At 41.3% G+C, this 24,081-nt stretch overlaps 1 protein-coding gene across 5 annotated transcripts in view; it reads left to right on the forward strand.

Moving 5' to 3' along the window:
* GPRASP1 (G protein-coupled receptor associated sorting protein 1) overlaps window positions 1-13,879 on the forward strand; it is a 42,623-nt gene extending 28,744 nt beyond the window's left edge. For 4 of the 5 annotated variants that reach the window (XM_058712678.1, XM_058712675.1, XM_058712676.1 and 1 more), the window contains 2 exons: window positions 8,297-8,373; window positions 9,054-13,879. In XM_058712678.1, coding sequence (XP_058568661.1) covers window positions 9,365-13,531 — 4,167 coding nt within the window. In that variant the 5' untranslated portion in view covers window positions 8,297-8,373; window positions 9,054-9,364 and the 3' untranslated portion in view covers window positions 13,532-13,879. Of the gene's footprint in view, window positions 1-7,541; window positions 8,374-9,053 lie in introns of those variants that run through there. The other variant, XM_058712679.1, reaches the window with a different exon arrangement.
* Window positions 13,880-24,081: the final 10,202 nt, after the last annotated feature.

Genomic DNA, 24,081 nt, shown 5'->3' on the forward strand with positions numbered 1-24,081 from the left:
TTTGTCTATTCTTTTTTTTAAAAAATTCTATTAATTTTTTTAATGTTTATTTATTTTGAGAGAGAGAGAGAGAGAGCATGAGCAGGGGAGGGGCAGAGAGAGAGAGGGAGAAAGAGAATCCCAAGCAGGCTCACCACTGTCCGTGCAGAGCCCAACGTGGGGCTCGAACTCATGAACTGTGAGATCATGACCTGAGCCGAGATCAAGAGTCAGATGCATAACTGACTGAGCCACCCAGGTGCCCCTGTCTACTATTTTGTCAGTATCATACCATTTTGGTTACTGTAACTTCACAGTAACTCTAGAAGTCAGATAATATCAGTCCTCTGACTCTCTTCTCCTTCAATATTGAATTGTCTATTCTGGGTCTTTTGCCTCTTCATATAAACTTCAGTATCAGTTTGTGAATATCCACAAAATAACTTGTTGGGGTTTTGATTGGGATTGCATTGAATCTATAGACCAGGTTGGGAAGGACTGACATCTTGATAATGAGTCTTCCTATCTTTGAACATGGAATATCTCTCCATTTATTTGGTTGGGATCTTTCTTTAATAGGCAAAAAACAAACAAACAAACAAACAAACAAACAAACAGTTCTATGACTCTAATGATTGACAGAGAGAAGAGGAAATAATTTGAGCTGCACAATCAAGGGATATGCTAGTTTGAAAGTTTACATGCATGTGTATGTGGAAAATAGGGGTAGGGCTGGGGGCACAGCTTCCTCTGTATCCCTGGCTTTATGCTTGGGAGATTATTTTGTTCTAAGTTGTGGCATAGGTCCCAAGCATATGGTGGGTATAGGAGACAGAACAGAACTAGGACTCTTCCTTTATTAGGCTCTGAAGGTGGGGAGCCTAGGTTCCACAAGTTCACTACTTATTGGCTAACTTAAAGCATAAAAGTGGGACTTAGGGCAGGGGAAGAAAAAAGGAGGATCAGTTAAGAGCTCAGTTACTTAGGTTAACCAGGATGTTCTGAAAAGTAATTTCATGGATGGGGTGTCCCAGTTCATTTTATGATTGTTTTGCTCGTAGGTAGGTCATACACCTAGCCATATGTTTATTCAAGATGGGTGTCTTTTCATGAATAGACAGTTTTCCATTGAAGACATCCAGATAGCCAGCAGGCACATGAAAAGATGCTCAACATCACTTATCATCAGGGAAATACAAATCAAAACCACATTGAGATGCCACCTCACACCAGGAAGAGTGGCTAAAATTAATAACTCAGGAAACAACAGATGTTGGTGAGGATGCAGAGAAACGGGAACCCTTGTGCACTGTTGGTGGGAATGCAAACTGGTGCAACAGCTCTGGAAAACAGTGTGGAGGTTCCTCAAAAAATTAAAAATAGACCTACCCTATGACCCAGCAGTAGCACTGCTAGGAATTTGCCCAAGGGATAGAGGAGTACCGATACATAGGGGCGCTTGTACCCCAATGTTTATAGCAGCACTCTCAACAATAGCTAAATTATGGGAAGAGCCCAAATGTCCATCAACTGATGAATGGATAAAGAAATTGTGGTTTATATACACAAAGGAATACTACTTAGCAATGAGAAAGTATGAAATCCTGCCATTTGCAACAATGTGGATAGAACTGGAGGGTATTAAGCTAAGTGAAATAAGTCAATCAGAGAAAGACAGATATCATATGTTTTCACTCATATGTGGAACTTGAGAAACTTAACAGAAGACCATGGGGGGAAGGGAAGGGGAAACATAGTTTCAAACAGAGAGGGACGCAAACCATAAGAGACTGTGAAATACAGAGAACAAACTGAGGGTTGATGGGGGAGTGGGAGAGAGGGAAAAATGGGTGATGGGCATTGAGGAGGGCACTTGTTGGGATAAGCACTGGGTGTTGTATGTAAGCAATAAAACATGGGAATCTACCCCCAAAACTAAGAGCACACTGTATACACTGTATGTCAGCCAACTTGACAATAAATTATGTGTGTGTGTGTGTGTGTGTGTGTGTGTGTGTTTGTGTGTGGTCTTTTTTTAACTTTTAATTCCAGTTAGTTAACATACAGTGTAATATTAGTTTCAGGTGTAAAATTTAGTGATTCAGGAATTCCATACATCACACAATGCTCATCACAAGTGTACTCCTTAATCCCTATCACCTATTCAATTTATCTCCCCACCTACCTCCTTCCTGGTAGCCATCACTTTGTTTTCTATAATTAAGAATCTGTTTCTTGGTTTCTCTTTCTCTGTCTCTTTTTTTCCCCTTTGCTCATTTGTTTTGTTTCTTAAATTCCCCATATGAGTAAATCATATGGTATTTATCTTTCTCTGATTGACTTATTTCACTTAGTATTGTGCTCTTTAGCCCCATCCATGTCATTGCAAATGGCAAGATTCCAATCTTTTTATGGCTGAATAATATTCCATTGTATATATACCACATCTTCTTGATCCATTCATAAATTGATGGACACTGGGCTGCTTCTGTAATTTGGCTATTGTAAATAATGCTTCTATAAACATAGGGGTGCATGTATCTCTACAAATGAGTGTTTTTGTATTATTTGGGTAAATACCTAGTAATGCAATTGCCAAGTTATAGGGTAGTTCTATTTTTATTTTTATTTTTAAAATTTTTTAAATATTTATTTATTTTTGAGAGAGAAACAGACAGAGCGTGAGGGGAAGAGGGCAGATAGAGAGGGAGACACAGAATCTGAAGCAGGTTCCAGACTCTGAGCTGACAGCACAGAGCCCGATGCAGATCAACTTTGAGATCATGACCTGAGCTGAAGTCGGACGCCCCGCATAGTTCTATTTTTAACTTTTTGAGGAACTTCCATACTGTTTTTCACAGTGGCTGCACCAGTTTGCATTCCCACCAATAGTACAAGAGGGTTCCTTTTTCTCCACATTCTCGCCAACACTTGTTGTTTCCTGTGTTATTGATTTTAGCCATTCTGACAGGTGTGAGGTGACATGTCATTATAGTTTTGATTTGCATTTCCCTGATGTTGAGTGATGGTGAGCATTTTTCATGTGTGTGTTGGCCGTCTGGGTGTCTTCTTTGGAAAATGTCTCTTCATGTATTCTGCCCATTTTTAATTGGATTATTTATGTTTTGGATTTTGAGTTGTATCTGTTCTCTGTATTATATGGCATACTAACCCATTATTGGATATGCCATTTGCAAATGTCTTCTCCCATTCCATAGGTTGTCTTTTAGTTTTGTTGATTGTTTCCTTTGCTGTGCAGAAGCTTTTATGTTGCTGTAGTCCCAATAGTTTGTTTTTACTTTTGTTTCCCTTGCCTCAGGAGAGGTATCTAGAAAAAAGTGGTTATACCCAATGTCAGAAAAGTTACTATGTGTTTCCTCTAGAATTTTAATGGTTTCAGGTCTCCAATTTAGCTCCTTAATCCATTTTGAATTTATTTTTATATATGATGCAAGAAAGTGGTCCAGTTTCTGTCTTTTGCATGTTGCTGTCCAGTTTTCCCAACACCATTTGTTGAAGAGATTTTTTTCCCACTGGATATTCTTGCCTCCTTTGTCAGAGATTAATTGACCATATACTTGTGGGTTCATTTCTGGGTTTTCTTTTCTGTTCTATTGCTCTACGTGTCTGTTTTTGTCCCAGTGCCTTATTGTTTTGATCACTACAGCTTTGTAATATAAGTTGAAGTCTGGAATTGTGATTCCTTCAGCTTTGCTTTTCTTGTTCAAGGCTGCTTTGGCTATTTGGAGTTTTTTGTGGTCCCATACAAACCTTGGGATTGTTTGTTCCAATTCTGTGAAAAATGCTGTTGATTTTGATAAGGATTGCATTAAATGTGTAGATTGCTTTGGGTGGTACAGACATTTTAACAATATTTGTTCTTCCAATCCACGAGCATGAAATGTCTTTTAATTTCTTTGTGTCATCTTCAATTTCTTTCACCAGTGTTTTATAGTTCTCAGAGTACACATCCTTTACTTTGTTGGTTAGGTTTATTCCTAGGTATTTTGTTATTCTTGGTGCAGTTTTAAATGGGGCTGTTTTCTTAATGTCTCTGCTGCTTCATTATTGCTGTATAGAAATGCAAGATTTCTGTACATTGATCTTGCATCCTGAGCCTTTACTGAATTCGTTTATCAGTTCAACCAGTTTTTGGTGGAATATTTCAAGTTTTCTATATATAGTATAATGGATGTCTTTTGAACCAGATGCCTTGGCAATTAAAGCTCAATGTCAACCACTTATACTACAGACATTTAGATTTCAAGGCTAGTCAGTGTTGCACAGGTGCTAGTTGGAGATACTGGGAAGTGAAACTCTGGCTGTTGTAATCTACTTTAAAAGGAAGTAAATAGAATATTACTTTAGCAACCAGAAGGACATAGCTCAGCATCCTGTTTCAATCTTTTATAGGCTCTCTGATATTAAAGATGACACTTAACTTATCTGATACATATACATAAAGTGCTAACACGTAAAGAGTTTAAAGTAGGACTTTTCTCAGTTTGATAAGTATTAAACAGCAATAGGGCCTGTTCTGTAAATGAATTGAGAACAAATTGTCCAACAAATTTTCAAAGTCTCACAGTATAATCAGTCGACTTGTGGTAGATCCACTCTATTGTCAATAAATATCCACTCAGAATCAATATTGAATCACCTTGAGAATTACCAGACAACTTTATGCTGGTATGACCATAAAATTTTAGGATAAAAATTGAATAAGAAAGAAACTACAAGTAAATATAGCTTCCACAAGAACAGAGATATCTTTCATGTTTGTTTCCACTGTATCTCTAGTGCCTAGGAAAAGTAAGTAGTTATATATATATATTTATTGAATGAATGGAAGACACCAGAGACTTTAAGAAAGTGAAAGAAAACTTCTTCAGGAAGGCAAAGAGATTCACACACCCACAGATCCCAGCAGAGTTCATTCCCTTCTTCAAGCCTGGCATTCCGCCAAGACAGTATGCTATGGAGCAAAGAAAAAAGTGATCCACAATTCAGCTAAAGCCATTAAACAGCACAGTAAAAGCAGCGCTCCTCTGATAATTGACATCCATTGTCAGTCCAGATACTGTATAGAATCATCTACAGATGTTTTTTTATCACCAAAATATTGCAGAATTTTAATAAATAGTTAAAAACAAGTAAAAGCTGAAGTGAAAATATATGAAAATTCGTGGTAAGAATATGGCTCTCTTTTCATTCTCAAGAACATTAGTGATTTTCAATATATAGGGACTTTCTCCAAGATGAACCTCAAAGCTGATGCAAACATATTTCTTTAGTAAATAGAGATGGGGAATGCTGGAGAGGGTGGTTATAGTGGTAAGAAAAGAGCCCCCAAAGTGATCCTCCCAAGGGTTGAGGTCCAAATAAACATAGTCGAGTAGAATGGACTATCATGATGGTGAATAAATTCGGTTCCTACTGCCGCTGTAACACATTACCACCATCTTGGCAGCTTAAAATAACACAAATGCATTATCTTACAGTCCTGGATGTTGGGAATACAAAAAGGATCCCACTGGTCTAAACTAAAGGTGATAGCAGGACTTCATTTTTCTGAGGAACCCTTGGGAAAATCTGTTTCTTTAGCCTTTTCTGGCTTCTGGGAGCTGCCTGCATTCCTTGGGCCTTGGCTTTGTTTCATCTTCAAAGCCAGCAATGCCCTGTCCAAACCTTTATCAGTCTACTTCACTATGACACTGACTCTTCTGCCTACATCTTGCACATCTGAAGTACCCTTGCAATTACAATGGCCAGGAAGCCCCAGCATATTCTTATTTTTGAAGTCGGCTGATTAGCAATCTTAATTGCATCAGCAACCTTAATTCTTTTTCCCCTGTAACATCACATATTTACAGGTTCTGGAGAATAGGATGTGGGTATCACTGAGGGACCTTTATTCAGCCTACCACAGTGAAAGTGCCATTTAATTGAATTTAAAGGGTTTAAAATGGGCGCCAACAGGTCTGTGCTCAACCACATTTGTGCTTAAGCTCAGTTGCTCTGTTTGCCCCATGGAGCACAGAAAGGAAGAGCTCAAGACTAGAGGAAGGATGCAGGGGTAAGGGACTCAGAGGATTTAAGAACCACCAGGCTTCTGTCTTGGAGAAGTAGGTACATGATGGGGCCCTCTCCAAAGAGTGTCTGGGGGAACTAGATAGGTGTGCATGGCAAGTGGCTGAGTTCCAAGCTGGTTCTAATCCCTGCCACATTTCCACATTGCCAAAGATAATGAGAGCTTGGATGTGACTGCAAGAGAAGACTTGATAGGACAGTGGAAGAAGTAGCCAGGACTATCCTGACACCTGGCCATGGGGCAACAGACCTGAAAGATCCTATGACCTAGTGCGGGTCCTTACAAGGGAAGGCCCTCCTTCTTGGGCAACTCTGGGGACTGCAAAATGGCAAAACGTGACCAGTCTGAATAAGAGGGGAGAAATAACTGTGTGGTAGAAATAATGGGCACAAAGCAATGGTTGGTTTTCTCGGGTTTGGGTCTGCTTCCTTTAGAAAAGGCACAGTGGTGAGGCCTCCATGGGAGCCCCCTCCCACCTTAGCTCATCAGCCTCCGGAAAGAGGGCAGGCCAAAAGGGGAAGCGCATGGGCAGACCAAGCAGCCTGAGGGTTCTCATACACATAGGGGCTGTTGATATACATCTGCTGCTGCCTGCAGAGCACTGCCACCATCACCACCACCACCACCCCTGACCTCGCGATCCTAGCCCCCCCCCACACACCAATTGTCCCCAGGTCCCTTTTATTGCTGTGCCATCAGTGAGGGGGTGGTCGCCTCAGAGGTCTGCAGAGGTCCGCCCCTTAGGCTGGCGCACCTCCTGGCCCCGCCCCCCCCCCGTCGGAACTAGGGTGGGCCATGGAGGGGGCGTCTAGCCCATTTGTGCTGTATCCCTCCGCCCCCTTCCAGACACCCTTGCTGAGAGCGGTTCTTGCCGCATCCTGCGCAGGCCCTGCTCAATTTGGTGCGGCAGCGCGGGGGGTGGGACGCCTTTTTGCGATTCTGACCGCACTCTAGGTGGTGGGAGTCCAAGTGAGGAGCTCCGAGAAGAGGGGGAGGATAACGACCTGCACCTTGAGCCTGTGAAGGCAAGTGGGTTGTCGTGGGGAGGGGTGGGGGAGACCCCCACGGTCGCCCGGCTTACAGCCTGCCCGGACCCCAGCCTCTGGCAGCCTGGCAAGGGGGAGGCGACCCGGTCGTACCCTGTCCGTGACAGAGGTGCGCAGCGCCGCGGGATCCCTGGCGAGGAGAGGCAGTGACCGGTGCGGGCCGGGCCCAGGACATGGGGGCTAGCGGGAGATGCTCCCTCAGATCCTCTGGAGCGAACTGCGCCAGCCACTCCGCAGCGAGCTTTCCAGGCGCCCATGACCCGCCCTGGACAGTGCTGTGCCCGAAAGAGTTGTCGGGGTGGGGGGAGGGGGAGAACCTGCTATAAGAGAAATGGCGGAGCTGGAGCTGGGAGGGGGTGCAGCATCAGAGTTGTGTGTCCATCTGGCGGGGGGGGGGGGGGGGGAAGGGGGCGGTGGCGTCTGCTACTCCCGGACCCTAATTCTGGAAAGAGGCCTGTTGGACCTCGTGCTCTGGGTGCTGCCTCTTCCCACAGGTGCCCGGTTGATACACAGTTTTCAGTCTTCGTGGTAGGTCTGGCGGTTTCATCCCACAGGTTGCATTTGTAGAGGAGAGGGTTGAAAAAAAAGGAAGCGCAGGACAAGATACCTGACTCTGGTGGTGTATGGGGGAAGGGCATGAGCAGCAGCCATTGAATGGAAACACAAATCTGAATGGAGTTAACTGTGACCAGAACAGGTCAGGCATCCAGGAATACCTTCTAAAATTCCCCTTTGTACTAGCTTTCTAAGCCCTTCCCTTGCCTTTCTTCCTCACCTTCACTCAAAATTGGTAGCAGTAAAAGATGGACTAGGAGGTGAGGGTGAGACAGAAGTCATAATTACAAGTGCCACTGCACAATCTGTTTTCTGTAACATGCTGGGTACTTTACCCAACTTCTGTAGTACCAGTACAAGGTACTGTGAACACCTACTGGTGAATCCTCATAACTGGAGAAGGGAGTAATGTAATGGTCAGAGTGTAATGTGAAAAGCAGCTGTTATCCAGAACCCTGAAACAGAGGACCTAAATTAAATGAGAATATTCTCTCAACAGGTCCTCTAACTCTTGTTTTCAACAAGATAGAAGATAATATGGATACTTTTTGTTGTTGGTCTGTCCACCAAGCATTCAGTTGCTACCATTATTTCCTGAATGGTTTGCCTTTGTGTCTGTCCATAGACTTCCTTTAAGGCTGCTCACTTCTATAAGGAAGGAGAGGAGGAGACTGGTTCAAATCTCTGGAGGTTGGCATGAAGGTGGGTAAATCAGGGGAACACTATAGAGTAAGATCATGGCAAGTGTCTTTGATCCAAGCAGGTATGGGAACTCCTCCATCTCTCCTGCTTGCTGCTATATTTGCAACTGCCACAGCATCCCTTTTCCATTTCCTTCAATAGATATTAGGAATATTGGGGTATGTGTGGATTGGTTGTGAAAGGGAAGAGAAAACCTGAGAACATGGACATTGAGATAGGAAACAACAAATTGAACTCTTGTGGTAAGAGATACTTCCATCAGGGTCAGAGTGCCCTCTTATTTATTCACAGTCAAACTCCACTCTTTCCTTTATTTTTACTTATTCCAAGGCTGCTTTAGGGCTTGACGACACTGGAATCAAGGAAAGGAGGGGAAAATTGCACCACATCCTTGCAGGTTGGTGTGAAGTAGGTACAACTTTGGGTGGGGAAGTGGAAATCAACACTGGCCCAAGAGTGATTAGGGTAATCTGGGGCCTCCTAAGCCTCTCCCATTGCCAACACTCACCAGTTTCACACCTGTTTTATAGCAGGCAAAGTAATGTGGCAAAGTCTGGGGTAAAACATGTGGGTCCAACTGTTCCACTAAGTATTCAAGGTCCAGTCTCTCCATGTGAATCTCTGCATGGAGTGATGCAATTAGAAGAGATTCAAAGCCCTGTATCATTCTTTTTCCTTAGATCCACCTCTAGTGGCAGCTCTGGTGGTGTTGGATTGCTGCTGACCACCACCATCAACAGGTCTGCTTCTACCTGGGAACATCCATCATCCCGCAGCTTGCTTGTACCTATGCACTTTGTGGTATTGACTGAGGCTAGGCTTTGGAAGGAGATCGATTGATTGATGGACTGGTGATTGACTCTAACTCTTGTTTTCAACTATATCACCTGAACTGAAGATCATAGTGTGAAGATATAAAACTGTGAGAGATCTGTGGTAGAGGCTGAGACAGGTAAGGGTACTTAACTGGGCCTCCTCTGTAACTTATACCATGACTGGGGCTGAGATTGAACATGCTGCCCAGGAGAAGCCTGAAAAGAAGGCTGAAGAAGAGATTGGGGGTCGGGCTGAAAGAAAGAATAAAGTCCCACTGGTGGTCAGACCCAAGGTTAGAACCCAGGCACAGGTAATGCCTGGGGTAAGGCCTAAATCTGACGTCATGGTAGTAGGTGGGGCAAAGCCCAAAGCAGAAACCATGGCAGTAGGTGTGGTGCATACTAAGAATGAGGCCAAGGTAATCCCTGGGGTGAGGCCTACAGATAAAGCCCCTTCATGGACCATGACTGAATATGATGGTGAGGAGATGTTGAAGAGAGAGGTAGTGTCCCAGACCAATTCCATAGCCTGGCCACTGGTCAGTACTGAGTTTGAGTCAGTTGCTAAAACGAAGACCTTATCTATGGATAGGGAACTGATCAGTGTGGACACTGATTCCTTTCCTGTCACCAAGGTCAAGTCCCAATTAGGAATACAGCCTTTGTTTGGGTCAGAGGAAAAGTCCAATGTGGGATCCTGGTGGTGCCCCATGCCTACATTCAAACAAGAGATCTCTCACAATTGTGATTTCAGATGGGTGGACAGATCTTGTTTGAATTCCTGGTTCTGGAGTGGAGAAGAGGTCAGTACAAAGTTTCATCCTAGAGACAGGGTAAAGGCCAATGCCAGATCCAGGCACAAGGCCAAAGAAGAGGCCATGTCTAGGCCCAATACCAACTGGGAGTTTTATGTGTCCAGTGCTGGCTCTGAGGATGAATCTATTAAGACATCCTGGCTCTGGGCCAGAGAAAAGGTTAATATCTGGTCCATGCCCAAGGAAGAGAACAATAACAGGTCCAGGTTTAGGTCCAAGAAAGAAGTCTTTGAGTCCATTTCTGGATCTGAATGTGAGGACAATGTGAATTCCTGGTTCTGGGCTAGAGAGGAGGGCAAATGCAGGTCTAAACCCAGAGTCAGGAAAGGGGCCAATGTCAGGGCCAGGCACAGGACCAAGCAAGAAGCTTCCATTGATTTTGTATCTGGATCTTTAGATATAGTCCAAAAAGAGTCCTGGTTCTGGCCTGGAGAAAAGGCTAGTAACTTGTCAAGGCCCAAGTTCAAGAAAGAGGCCAAGGCCAGAATAATGGCAAAGGAAAAGGTCAAAACTAAGGCCAGAGCCAGGGCCAAGCCAGAAGCCAGGTCCAAAGAGGAGTTCCTCACTGGGACCTGGTTCTGGGCTGCAGAAGAATCCAGCATAGTAGGTGGGGCCAGTGTCAAGTACAGCTCTCAAGTGGAGGATGATTCCATTTTTGGCAGTTGGTTCTGGACTGAAGAAGAAGCCAGTATAGGGACTGATGCTAGCAGTAAATACAGACCAAGTACTGAGGAGGAATCTATTGGCAATTTCATCCTTGGGTCTGGGGAAAAGGCCAGTATGGAAACTGAGGCTGAGGCCACCTCCAAATCTATGCTAGAAGATGATAAAGAAAATGTCATTGCTGGTTCCTGCTCCTGGATTAGTGAAGAGACCAACCTAGAGGCTGAGGAAGAGACCATTTTGGGGTCTTGGTTTTGGGTCAGTGATGGGGCCAATATGGAAGTTGATATTAGAGCCAGCTGTGCATCCAGGCTAAGGTCTGAGGAAGAAGGGGTCATTGGTCCCTGGTTCTGGGATGGAAAAGAGGTTGATACAGAGGCTGAGTTTGGAGAAGCCAGGCCAGGAGATGAAGAGTCAATATTTGGGTCCTGGTTTTGGGCTGGAAACCAGGCCAAGATGGATTCTGGGGCTAAAGTCAGTTGTGATACCATGCCAGGGGCTGAGGAGGAACCCATTATTGGGTCATGGTTCTGGAATGGAATAGAAGCTTGTGTGGGGACTGAGGTCAGCAACAAGTCTACCCTGAAGGACAAGGAGGAGGTTATTATATCATCTTGGTTTGGGACCACAGAAGAGGTCAGTATAAAGTATGGAACTGGTGCCAGATGCAAATTTATGGCAGAGGCTGAAGAGATCAATAATGAGTCTTACTTCTGGGATGAAGAAGACCCCTGCATATATACTGCCAATGGAAGCAGGTGGAAGTCTAGGTCAGAGGAGGAACAGGACACTGTTAATTCATCGTTCTGGTCCAGGAAACACACAAAGCCAGAGACCATTATAGGGCCCTGGTTATGGGCTACAGAAGAGGTCAGTATAGATGATGGGACTGGAGAAGAGACCAACCCACTGATCGAGGAGGAGACCATGATCACATCCTGGTTCTGGAAAGGAGATGAAACCATTAGAGTGGCTACAGACAAAGAAGAATCCAGGCCAGATGCTGAGGAGGAGGACATTATTGGTTCTTGGTTCTGGGCTGGGGAGAAGGACAGGCTCAAGATAGCAGCTGAAGCTAGAGAAGAGGACAGGCTGGCAGCTGAGGAGGAAGCTATTGTTGGGTCTTGGTTCTGGGCCAGGAAAGAGATAATTAGGAAAGAGGCTGGGTTTTGTAACAAATCCAGTCCAGAGGCTAAAGAGGAGGAAGCCATTGTTGGGTCCTCGTTCTGGGCTGAAAAAGAGGCCAGTATGGAGGCAGGAGCCAGTTTCGAGTCCATGCCAGTGACTGAGGAAGAGGAAATCACTGTTGGGTCATGGTTTGGGGCTGAAAAAGACAACAGTATAGAGGTTGGGCCTCAGGCAATAGAAGAGAGCAGGTCAAGGACTGAAGAAGAAATCATTTTGGGGTCCTGGTCCTGTGCTGCAAAAGAAGTCAGTGTAGAAGCAGAAACGTTCTGTGCATTCAATCCAGAGGATGATGAGATAATTGTTGAGTCCTGGTTCTGGTCTGAAGAGAAGGCTATTAATGAGACTGGAACTGTTGTAACTTGTGAGACCAGGCCAGACAATGAGGAAAAGGCAGTTTTTGGGTCCTGGTTTGGAGCTAAAGATGAGGCCAATAACAGGACTGACAATGGGACCAACTGTGAGACCAGGACAGTAGATGAGGAGGATGATCCCATAGTGGGATCCTGGTTCTGGGCAGGAGATGAGGCCCATTTTGAACCAAACCCTAGCCCTGTGTTCAGGGCCATTTGCAGGTCTAGGTGTTCATTTGAGCAGGAGCCTGATGCTTCACACAGGCCCCAGAGCTGGGAAGAGGTCACTGTTCAGTTCAAGCCTGGTCCATGGGGTAGGGTTGGCTTCCCATCTCCAATACCCTTTAGATTTCCAAAAGAAGCAGCATCTATGTTCTTTGAAATGTTTGGAGGAAAGCCAAAGCACATGGAACTTAACCCAGATGGGGAAGAGCAGGAATCTTTGCTTCAGCCTGATGAGCCTGATCCTGAGTTCCCATTTCAATATGATCCATCCTACAGGTCAGTCAGGGAAATTCGGGAACATCTTAGGGCCAGAGAGAGTGCAGAACCTGAGAGTTGGTCCTGCAGCTGCATACAGTGTGAGCTTAATATTGGTTCTGAAGAGTTTGAAGAACTCCTTTTATTAACGGACAAAATCCGAGATCGTTTTATTCATGAAATATCTAAAATCGCAATGGGTATGAGAAGTGCTTCTCAATTTACCCAAGATTTCATTCGGGATTCAGGTGTTGTCTCACTTATTGAAACCTTGCTCAATTATTCCTCCTCCCGAGTTAGGACAAGTTTTTTGGAAAACATGATTTGCTTGGCTCCACCATATCCAAATCTAAACATGATTCAGACATATGTATGTCAAATGTGTGAAGAAACCCTTTCTTATAGCTTAGATTCCCCTGAGCAAATTTCTGGAATAAGGATGATTAGACACCTCACCACAACTACTGACTATCACACACTGGTTGCCAAGTATATGTCAGAATTTCTCTCCTTACTAGCCATGGGCAATACCAGAACAAGGTTTCATGTTCTGAAAATACTACTGAATTTGTCTGAAAATCCTGTCATGACAAAAGAACTACTCAGTGCTGAAGCAATGTCAGAAGTTATGGGCCTTTTTAACAGGAAAGAGACAAATGACAATATTCAAGTTGTTCTAGCAATGTTTGAGAATATTGGTAACAATATCAAAAAGGAGATGGTGTTGTTCACTGATGATGATTTCAGTCTTGAGCCACTTATTTCTGCATTCCATGAAGTTGAGGAGTTTGCTAGGGAACTGCAAAGCAAAACAAATGATCAATATGACCCTGAAGCAGGCCAGTAAAATTAGTATGATTAATCACTTGCCTTTGTCCTAATGTTCCTGAGTTAACAATTCCTTGAATAATGTTTTGATTTACATAGTCGGTTGTGTTGTAATGTACATCTTTATTGCTAGCACTGACTTTGCCCAACTCTGTATGAGCTGAATCATTCTTCTGATGCCAAATGAATATTAGAACTGACAGAACATTTGTTGATATTTGTGTTTTTGTCTAAATTGTGACACTTAGTATTTCAGCTAGAGTGAACTGAGCCATCATAAGTAAGCCAGCTACCCTTCTGATTGTTGTTCTAGTGTGTTGATGTCTATTTGAGTCTTGTGTTTTCAATAAAGTTCTGTTTTAAAGTTGTCAGAAGTCACCCTTCTCCTTGAACTTAAAATATAGATGCAAAGATAACACAGGAACACACACAGATAATTAATCTATAAATAATATGCTCATTGAAAAAGTATATTCTGATGACATTAAATGCAAAGGTTACCATGGGCTGCTACTCAGGGCATACCTCAGGAGAAAAAGAACTCAGTTAAGCTGGGCTCTGGAATGTATGAAAGACTGGGTGGTGTGAATAAAAACATGGAGTTGGGAAAAGTTGTTCTATGTGAGTGAGTTACCCCGTCAGCCTGGAGTGGCTAGGAGGGGTGTATTAAGGGAGAGAGAGGATGAGATAAGTTTTGAAGAAATAAGAAGTTGAAGTTTGCATCTCAAAATATGGGTGTTTCATTGATACTGCTTAAAAGTTAAAATAATTAAGAAAGTACAGAAAATTAACTGAGACAGGAAAACCATTTCTTCATAGTGGTGCCCATGGAAAATGTTATGGTGGTAATACCATACAGCCTCTAAAAGTGATGAGGTATAGATTTTTCAATTGAACAAGAAAATAATAAAGCAAAATGCTTTATTTGGTGGAATAGAAAAGACTGGTATTATACATAGAAAGTATAATTCCATCGTAAAAATAAATGTAAATAGACCAAATGTATGCGGTTTTGACTGTAAAACATAACAAAGGAGTAAACAAATGTGAGAGACTACAACTTCAAAATGACTGGCTTGCCAAGTAAAAATACATAATAAATTAAAGGGAATAAACTTTAAAATTTTCAAAGTTCCTGAATTCATGCTACATGTTTTTCACATTCAAAAATGTAATACATATTCAGACAGAAGCAAAAGTCAGGCATACAGTTGTTTTGGTTTGGATTAGGGGATTTTGGGCGGTCCAGGTTAAGAGTAAATCTGCAAAGTTTTATTATTTTCAGGAAAACAACCAAACATGGTGACCCTGTCATTTTTTTATTTGTCAGGATGGAAAGTGGTATTTTTTCCTACCTGATTCTGGTATGCAAGGTTTATGGGCATAGAGCAAAGTGGTAGTTTTGCCTGCCCTCACAGTGTTTGTTTTGCTTATCAATATTTTTCAAGACATACTGTGTGTGTGTGTGTGTGTGTGTGTGTGTGTGTGTTAATATGTCTCCAGAGTATCATACAGATTAATAAAAATAACTTCCTTCCCAAACCCCTTCCTCATCAAGTATTCCTTGCCAGCCCTGTGCTCCTAAAGAGCAAGGCCCAGGCCTAGCACTAGCACTGGAAGTTCCAGCTCTAAATCCAGCCTTCCTTCAGCTCTCTATCTTCACCAGGGTCAGGAGCTTCAAATTCTTCTAGCAAGCATCTCAACCTCAGGGGCAGAATATCCTACCATCCATCCTGCAGGGCTGCGGCAGACAGGTTGACTACATGGTCACGTAAAGCTGGTGGTGGGTCACGTGACCACACTCTCACTTGCAGAAGCACAGAGGTGTGTCGCACTGAAAGGGGACTGGAAGGACATACACCTGACAACTGACAGATGGCCACGGGAGGAGTGGTAGAATGTTGGGCTGGGTGGGTAGGTGTCTCTCCATCCTGAAAACGGATCTCTCAGGCGACTGGAATTACAGCATTTGTTTTTAGAGGGCACAATCCCTCAGCCAGCGTCTGAGCCGGAATCAGTCTTTTGCCCAGGAGCTCAAGAGGCAGGAAGTCATCCTGCAGGAGGCAAATGTGGAGAGAAGCAGTGGTTGCTGTTGGAGGAGGTGGGTGCGAGGCTGGAAATGACATCCATGGGACATGGTGGCTGAGAATAGGTCCGGTGCAGGAAGTCCCTAGGACCATCCTGGGTCTCTGCTTCTCTCACCTTCTGAACACCCCTCCCCCACTCCCAGGCTCCCCGCCCAGCCCAGCTGTGTGTGACTCCATTACTATGTGTCCGGTAAGGGAGGCGGACTCACGGAGGGAGTTGGCTTTAGGGGAGACCAGAGAGAGGAAATGGTGAAGTGACAATTCCTGAACACCCGTGGCGTTTTCTTTGAAAAGGCAGGGATGGGGACTAATGGGATCTATAATTTACATTACCATACCCATCCTCTCACCTAGTTGGCACTCTTTCTTTGCTGTCTTTCAAATGGTCCGGATGGCTAAGCTCAATACTGGGGGCGAGTTGGGGTTGGGGATGAGAGGGGAACAAGATTGACTTTTACTCCAAGGCTCCAACTGACTGGAGGTGTAAGAGCGCAATTAACCTCAATCCCGCCTGCTCTAGGGAAGGTGAGAGGCAACACACTTAAGAGGAAAGAACCTGGGGGCCCCTGGGTGGCTCAGTAGGTTAAGCAACTGACTTCGGCTCAGGCCATTATCTTGGGTTCGTGGGTTCAAGCCCCACATCAGGCTCTGCTGTCAGCCCCGAACCCACTTCAGATCCTCTGTCTCCCTCTCTCTGCCCTCCCCAGCTCGTGCTCTCTCTCTCAAAAATACATTAAAAATTATATATATATATATATATATATGTGTGTGTGTGTGTGTGTATGTATATATATGTGTATACACATATATATACACATATATATATATACACATATACATATATATATATAATTTTTACACATATACATACACACACACACACACACACACACATATATATATATATGAATTGGTAGCTTCGGTATGGACTAAATGTTAACAAAAAAAAAACAAAAAAAACAAAAAAAGAGGAAGGAGCCTAGATGCTTTGGGCTCTTCACATAGGATTTCTTATTGGTATACCAGCAAGCTTCTCAACTTCCAAGACAATCCTTGTATCTCATCCGGGGCAGCAGTGTTCTGGAGGTCTGCCCTGGATATAAGGTTCTGAAAGGGCCTAGATCCATTGTACTCCCAACAGCTCCCTCCCATCTAGGGATGCAAAGGTAAGTGCTCTGTATGCTCTATCCTAGGTCCGTCCCTTTCCCATCCTGAGACTTAGAGGAATGTTTCTAGGAACCACCTATAGAAACCATTTTATGGATGGTCCCACAGGTTCCCCTCTGTCAACCTTCACTTTTTTCCTTGTTTTTGTTTTCTGGGCAAAGCTTTAGACTTGGTGATTTACAGCTCTCCTTTGTGGCACTTCCTTATTTTTCCTTATCTCTTTTGGTCAGAGCTCAGAACTGTGAAAGAGCCACAGTATACCAAAGTTTTTTTAAGGAAAATACAGTTAGGAAAAAATAAATTTTATTAATTCCATTAATTTCTCTATTTGCACATTTTCCAGACTTGAAGCCAGTTGATACATAGAGATCTTTCTCATTCTTTACAGCTGCATAACACTCTCTTGTGCCACTACCATAATTTGTTCAGTCACTCTGTATGTGGACATTTATTTCCAATATTTTGCTATTATAATTAATGGTAGTATAACCTTACGCAAATGTATTTTTGAATGGTTAGAGTTCTGTCTTCAGGGCATATTTATAGAAATGGGGATGGTGGATCAAATGATAGTTATGTGCAGTGTAGTTTTATTAGGTAATCTCAAATATCCCTCCAAAGAGGTATTACACATTTTCACACCCACCAGCAATGTATGAGAGTGCCTGTTTTCCTTCAGCCTTGCCAGTTAACTTAATATCCTTTTAATATTTGTAGAATATCTACTGATGTCACCTCTCTTGTTCCTAATGTTAGTAATTGGGTCTTCTGTTTTTTTTTTTTCATTATCATTGTGGCTAATATATTACCAGAATCCCACCAAGGGCCAACCTTACAAGCAGACCTTTTTAGGCTAGCAAATTCAGGTTTGCTGTGTTAACTCTTCTACACATTTGGTGAATGGTGTTAGTTAGAACAATTACCTAGTCATTTGGGAAAAACAAATAAAGTTAGATGAGACTCCAATACATATGAGCAAATTCCAGGAAAAATAGGTATCTTAAATATTTTAAAAGATATGGGAGGCTAAAGAGAAAGAAACACTCATTTACCTAGAATAAATATTCTCTTGTGTTATGTAGGGGAAAATGGACATAGATTCTTATGTAGAGGAAAGTGGACATGGATTCTTTCCATGTAATACCAGTATCTTTTATTAAATAGTCTGCCCTACTCCAATGGTTTCCAATGTCTCCTTTGTAGTGTATGGAGTTGGTTTCATATATGTTTCTCAGGTAAATGCTCTCTGGTGTTAGAAATATACAGGTTTGCTTATTGCAGTTTATAATAAGCATTGAGGGTTATCTGAAATGTTATATCCATAATTCACATATGTGATTGGATTCTACAGTTAATTTTATCATTTTATCATATCTTTACTGTTTTATTATGAAATTTATTGTCAAATTGGTTTCCATACAACATCCAGTGCTCATCCCAACAGGTGCCCTCCTCAATACCCATCACTCACCCACCCCTCCCTCCCACCCCCCATAAACCCTCAGTTTGTTCTCAGTTTTTAGGAGTCTCTTATGTTTTGGCTCCCTCCCTCTCTAACCACTTTTTTTCCTTCCCCCCCCCCCCCATGGTCTTCTGTTAAGTTTCTCAGGACCCACATAGGAGTGAAAACATATGGGATCTGTCCTTCTCTGTATGACTTATTTCACTTAGCATGACACTCTCCAGTTCCATCCATGTTGCTACAAAAAGCCATATTTCATTCTTTCTCATTTCCACGTTAATTTTATTGTATCTTTAATATGATATCACTATATTGACTTCTTTGAAACTCTTGGAATTTCAAAATAGGAAAGTGTGTTGGCCAGGCCGAAAAATATGTCTTTGTGTTGCCAAAGCCACTTTGTTGTCTTTCATGAAGACTTTCATGATGGTGCTTATTACCTAGATGACTTTTTAAAGAATCAACAATTTCTGTACCTAAACCATACCAGATTAGAAGCTGAATTTCCTCACATAGAAAATTAACATCCATTTACATAGGTTAAGCTTATAATTAACAAAATCACAAGGCTTATATAGAACCCAGAGTATCAGTTTACTTATTTGTACAGAGAAATAGCAACATCAGAGGAAATAATATAATCCATTGGATTTTCTCACTGTACAACTGTAGGAAATTAAAATCAAAATCAAAAGGTCAATTAACTTGAATTTAAAAGCACTTTTTTCATATATTTTTTTTGAGAGGGAGAGAGAGGGAGAGAGGGAGAGCATCAGTTGGGGAAGGACAGAGAGAGGGAGGGAGAGAATCTTAAGTAGGCTCCACACTCAGCATGGTGCCTGATGTGGGGCTCGATACCATGACCCTGGGATCATGACCTGAGCCTAAACCAAGAGTCGGATGCTCAACCAAATGAGCCACCCCATTCATATTTAAAGTGTTTAAAAGTTTGTTATAAGGCCAGAAGATAAGATTACTCTTGTTTCAAATTTTTTCAAAAATTTTTCCACCTTTATTTAAATGAATTGACAAAAAAACATTGTGTAAGTTTAAGGTGTACAATGTGATTATTTGATATACATATATATTGTGAAATTATTACCACAAATTTGTTAGTTAACATCCATCACCTCACTAGTTACCTTGTGTGTGTGGTGTGTGTGTGTGTGTGTGTGTGTGTGTGTTAATAACATTTAAGATCTACTGTCTTAGCAAATTTCAGTTTATAATACACTATTGTTAACTACAGGCATCAGGCTGTACGTTAGATCCCCAGGACTAACTCATCTGATAACTGCAAGTTTGTACCCTTTGAACTACATCTCCCCGTTTCCCTCACCTACTTGGCAACCACCAGTCTACTCTGTTTCTGAGTTTGACTTTTTTAGACTCCACATATGACAACATACAGTGTTCGTCTTTCTCTGACTGATTTCACTTACCATAATGTCCCCAAGGTCCATCCATGTTGTCTCAAATGGCAGGATATCCTTCTTTCTCATGGCTGAATATTATTCACATTTGTAATGTAAATATTATTTGCATTTTCTTGATTCATTTATCCATCAGTGCATAATTAAGTGGTTTCCATGTCTTGGCTATTGTGAACAATACTTCAAAGAAACATGGGGGTGCAGATATCTTTTTGAAATAGTGACTTCATTTCCTTTGAATATATACCCAGAAGTTGGATTCTTGGGTCATATGGTAGTTCTATTTTTAAGTTTTTTGAAAAGCCTCCACAGTTTTCCATAGTGGCTGTTCCAATTTACATTCCCACCAACAGTGCAAAACAATTCCGTTATCTTCACATTCTTGTCAACACACATATCTCTTGCTCTTTGATAATAGACATTCTAACAGATGTGAAGTGAGATCTCACTGTGGTTTTGATTTGCATTTCTCTAATGATTAGTGATGTTGAGCATATTTTCAAGGACCTGTTAGCCATTTATATATCTTCCGAGGAAACCAGTCTATGCAGATCTTAGGCCCATTTTAAAATCAGATGATGATGATGATGATGATGATGATGATTACTATTCAGTTGTATTGTTTCCTTATATATTTTGAATATATGGTTTGCAAATATTTTCTCCCATTCTGTATGCTGTGTTTTCATTTTGTTTATCATTTATTTTGCTGTGCAGAAGTTTTTTAGTTTGATATAGTCCTAATTGTTTATTTTTGCTATTGTTCCCTGTGACCTTGGCATCATATCCAAATATATAGTTGCCAAGATCAATATCCTTTTGTTTTCTTGTAGGAGGAATTTCAGGTATTAAATTTAAGTCTTTAGTCCATTTTGAGTCAATTTTTGTGAATGGTGTAAGATAGGGGTCAACCTTCATTCACTGTCATGTGAATATCCAGTTTCTCAGCACAATTTATTGAAGAGAATGTCTTTGCCCCATTGAGTATTCTTGGCACTCTTGCCAAATATTAGTTCACCATCTATATGTGAGTTTACTTCTGGGCTCTCAATCCTGTTCCATTTCTCTATTTGTATGATTTTATGACAGTACCTTGATGTTTTGATTATCTAGTTTTGAAATAAAGGTTGAAATCAGGAAATGTGATGTCTCCAGCTTCGTTCTTCTTTCTCAATATTTTTTTGGGTATGTGAAGTCTTCCGTGGTTTCATGCAAATTTTAGGATTTTTATTATATTTCTGATAAAATTCCACTGGAATTTTGATAGGGGTTAATCACATTGTGTAATGTAATATGGACATTTGAACAATATTAATTATTCTGCTCAATAAACACAGAACAGTTTTCTATTTGTTTCTTCTTCAATTTCTCTTACCAATATCTTCTACTTTTCAATGTACAGATCTTTCACCTTAAATTTATCCTTAAGTATTTTGTTGTTTTGATGGTATTGTAATTTGAGATTATTTTCTTTGTTTCTTTAACAGTTTGTTGTTAGTGTATAAGAACACAACTAATTTTTCTTTATTGATTGTATATCCTAAAACTTTAACGAATTTGTTCCAACAGTTTTTTGATTGAGTCTTTAGGATTTTTTTAATTTAGTTTTTTTCTTTTTAATTTACATCCAAATTAGTTAGCATATAGTGCAACAATGATTTTTGGAAGAGATTCCTTAGTGCCCCTAACCCATTTAGCCCATCCCCAATCCCAAAACCCCTGCAGTAGCCCTGTTTGTTCTCCATATTTATGAGTCTCTTCTGTTTTGTCCCCCTCCCTGTTTTTATATTATTTTTGTTTCCCTTCCCTTATATTCACCTGTTTTGTCTCTTCAGGTCCTCATATGAGTGAAGTTATATGGTTTTTGTCCTTCTCTGACTAATTTCACTTAGCATAATACCCTCCAGTTCCATACATGTAGTTGCAAATGGCAAGATTTCATTCTTTTTGATTGCCAACTAATACTCCATTGTATATATATACCACATCTTCTTTATCCATTCATCCATCGATGGACATTTGGGCTCTTTCCATACTTTGGCTATTGTTGATAGTGCTGCTATAAACATTGGGGTGCATCTGTCCCTTCAAAACAGCACACCTGTATACCTTGGATAAATGCCTAGTAGTGCAATTTCTAGGTCATAGGGTAGATCTATTTTTACTTTTTTGAGGAACCTCCATACTGTTTTCCAGAGTGGCTGCACCAGCTTGCATTACCACCAACAATGCAAAAGAGATCCTCTTTCTCCACATCCTCGCCAACATCTGTTGTTGCCTGAGTTGTTAATGTTAGCCATTCTGACAGGTGTAAGGTGGAATCTCATTGTGGTTTTGATTTGTATTTTCCTGATGATGAGTGAAGTTGAGCATTTTTTCTTGTGTCAGTTAGCCATCTGGATGTATTCTTTGGAGAAGTGTCTATTCATGTCTTTTTCCCATTTCTTCACTGGATTATTTGATTTTGGGGCGTTGAGTTTGATAAGTTCTTTACAGATTTTGGATACTAACCCTTTATCTGATATGTCGTTTGTAAATATCTTCTCCCATTTTCTCAGTTGCCTTTTAGTTTTGCTAATTATTTCCTTTGATGTGCAGAAGCTTTTTATTTTGATGAGGTCCCAGGAGTTCTTTTTTACTTTTGTTTCCCTTGCCTCTGGAGACGTGTTGAGTAAGAAGTTGCTGCGGCCAAGATCAAAGAGGTTTTTGCCTGCTTTCTCCTCGAGGATTTTGATGGCTTCCTGTCTTAAATTGAGGACTTTCATCCATTTTGAGTTTGTTTTTGTGTATGGTGTAAGAAAGTGGTCCAGGTTGATTCTTCTGCATGTCGCTGTCCAGTTTTCCCAGCACCGCTTGCTGAAAAGACTGTCTTTATTCCATTGGATATTCTTTCCTGCTTTGTCAAAGATTAGTTGGCCATACGTTTGTGGGTCCATTTCTGGGTTCTCTATTCTGTTCCATTGATCTGAGTGTCTGTTCTTGTGCCAGTGGCATACTGTCTTGTTGATTACAGCTTTGTAGTATAGCTTGAAGTCTGGGATTGTGATGCCTCCTGCTTTGGTTTTCTTTTTCAAGATTGCTTTGGCTATTCCTGGTCTTTTCTGGTTCCATAAAATTTTAGGATTATTTGTTCTAGCTCTGTGAAGAATGCTGGTGTTATTTTGATAGGGATTGCACTGAATATGTAGATTCATTTGGGTATTATCGACATTTTAACAATATTTGTTCTTCCTGTACAGGAACATGGAATCTTTTTTTCCATTTTTTTGTGTCTTCTTCAATTTCTTTCATAAGCTTTCTATAGTTTTCAGTGTAGATTTTTCACCTCTTTGGTTAGATTTATTCCTAGGTTTTTTATGAGTTTTGGTGCAATTGTAAATAGGATCGATTCCTTGATTTCTCTTTCTGTCGCTTCATTGTTGGTGTATAGGAATGCAACTGATTTCTGTGCATTGATTTTATATCCTGCAACTTTGCTGAATTCATGAATCAGTTCTAGCAGTTTTTTGGTGGAATCTTTTGGGTTTTCCATGTAGAGTATCATGTCATCTGCGAAGAATGAATGTTTGACCTCCTCTTGGCCGATTTGGATGCCTTTTATTTTTTTGTGTGTTGTCTGATTGCAGAGGGTAAGACTTCCAGTACTATGTTGAATAACAGTGGCGAGAGTAAACATCTCTGTCTTGTTCCTGACCTTAGGGGGAAAGCTCTCAGTTATTCCCCATTGAGGATGATATTAGCGTTGGGCCATTCTTATATGGCTTTTTATGATCTCCAGGTATGATCCTTCTATCCTTACGTTCCTAAGCGTTTTTATAAAGAAAGGATGCTGTATTTTGTCAAATGCTTTCTCTGCATCTATTGAGAGGATCATATGGTTCTTGTCCTTTCTCTTATTGATGTGATGAATCACGTTAATTGTTTTGCGGATATTGAACCAGTCCTGCATCCCAGGTATAAATCCCGCTTGGTCATGGTGAATAATTTTTTTTAATGTATTGTTGGATCCACTTGGCTAATATGTTGTTGAGGATTTTTGCATCCATGTTCATCAGGGAAATTGATCTATAGTTCTCCTTGTTAGTGGGGTCTCTGTCTGGTTTTGGAATCAAGGTAATGCTGGCTTCATAAAATGAGTTTGGAAGTTTTCCTTCCATTTTTATTTTTTGGAACAGCTTCAAGAGAATAAGTGTTAACTCTTCCTTAAATGTTTGGTAGAATTCCCCTGTGAAGCCATCTGGCCCTGGACTCTTGTGTTTTGGGAGATTTTTGATTACTAATTTGAGTTCCTTACTGGTTATGGGTCTGTTCAAATTTCCTATCTCTTCCTGTTTCAGTTTGGGTAGTGTATATGTTTCTACGAATTTGTCCATTTCTTCCATATTGTGCATTTTATTGGCATATAATTGCTCATAATATT

This window comes from Neofelis nebulosa, chromosome X, assembly GCF_028018385.1.
Source record: "Neofelis nebulosa isolate mNeoNeb1 chromosome X, mNeoNeb1.pri, whole genome shotgun sequence".
Taxonomy (NCBI): Eukaryota; Metazoa; Chordata; class Mammalia; order Carnivora; family Felidae; genus Neofelis; species Neofelis nebulosa.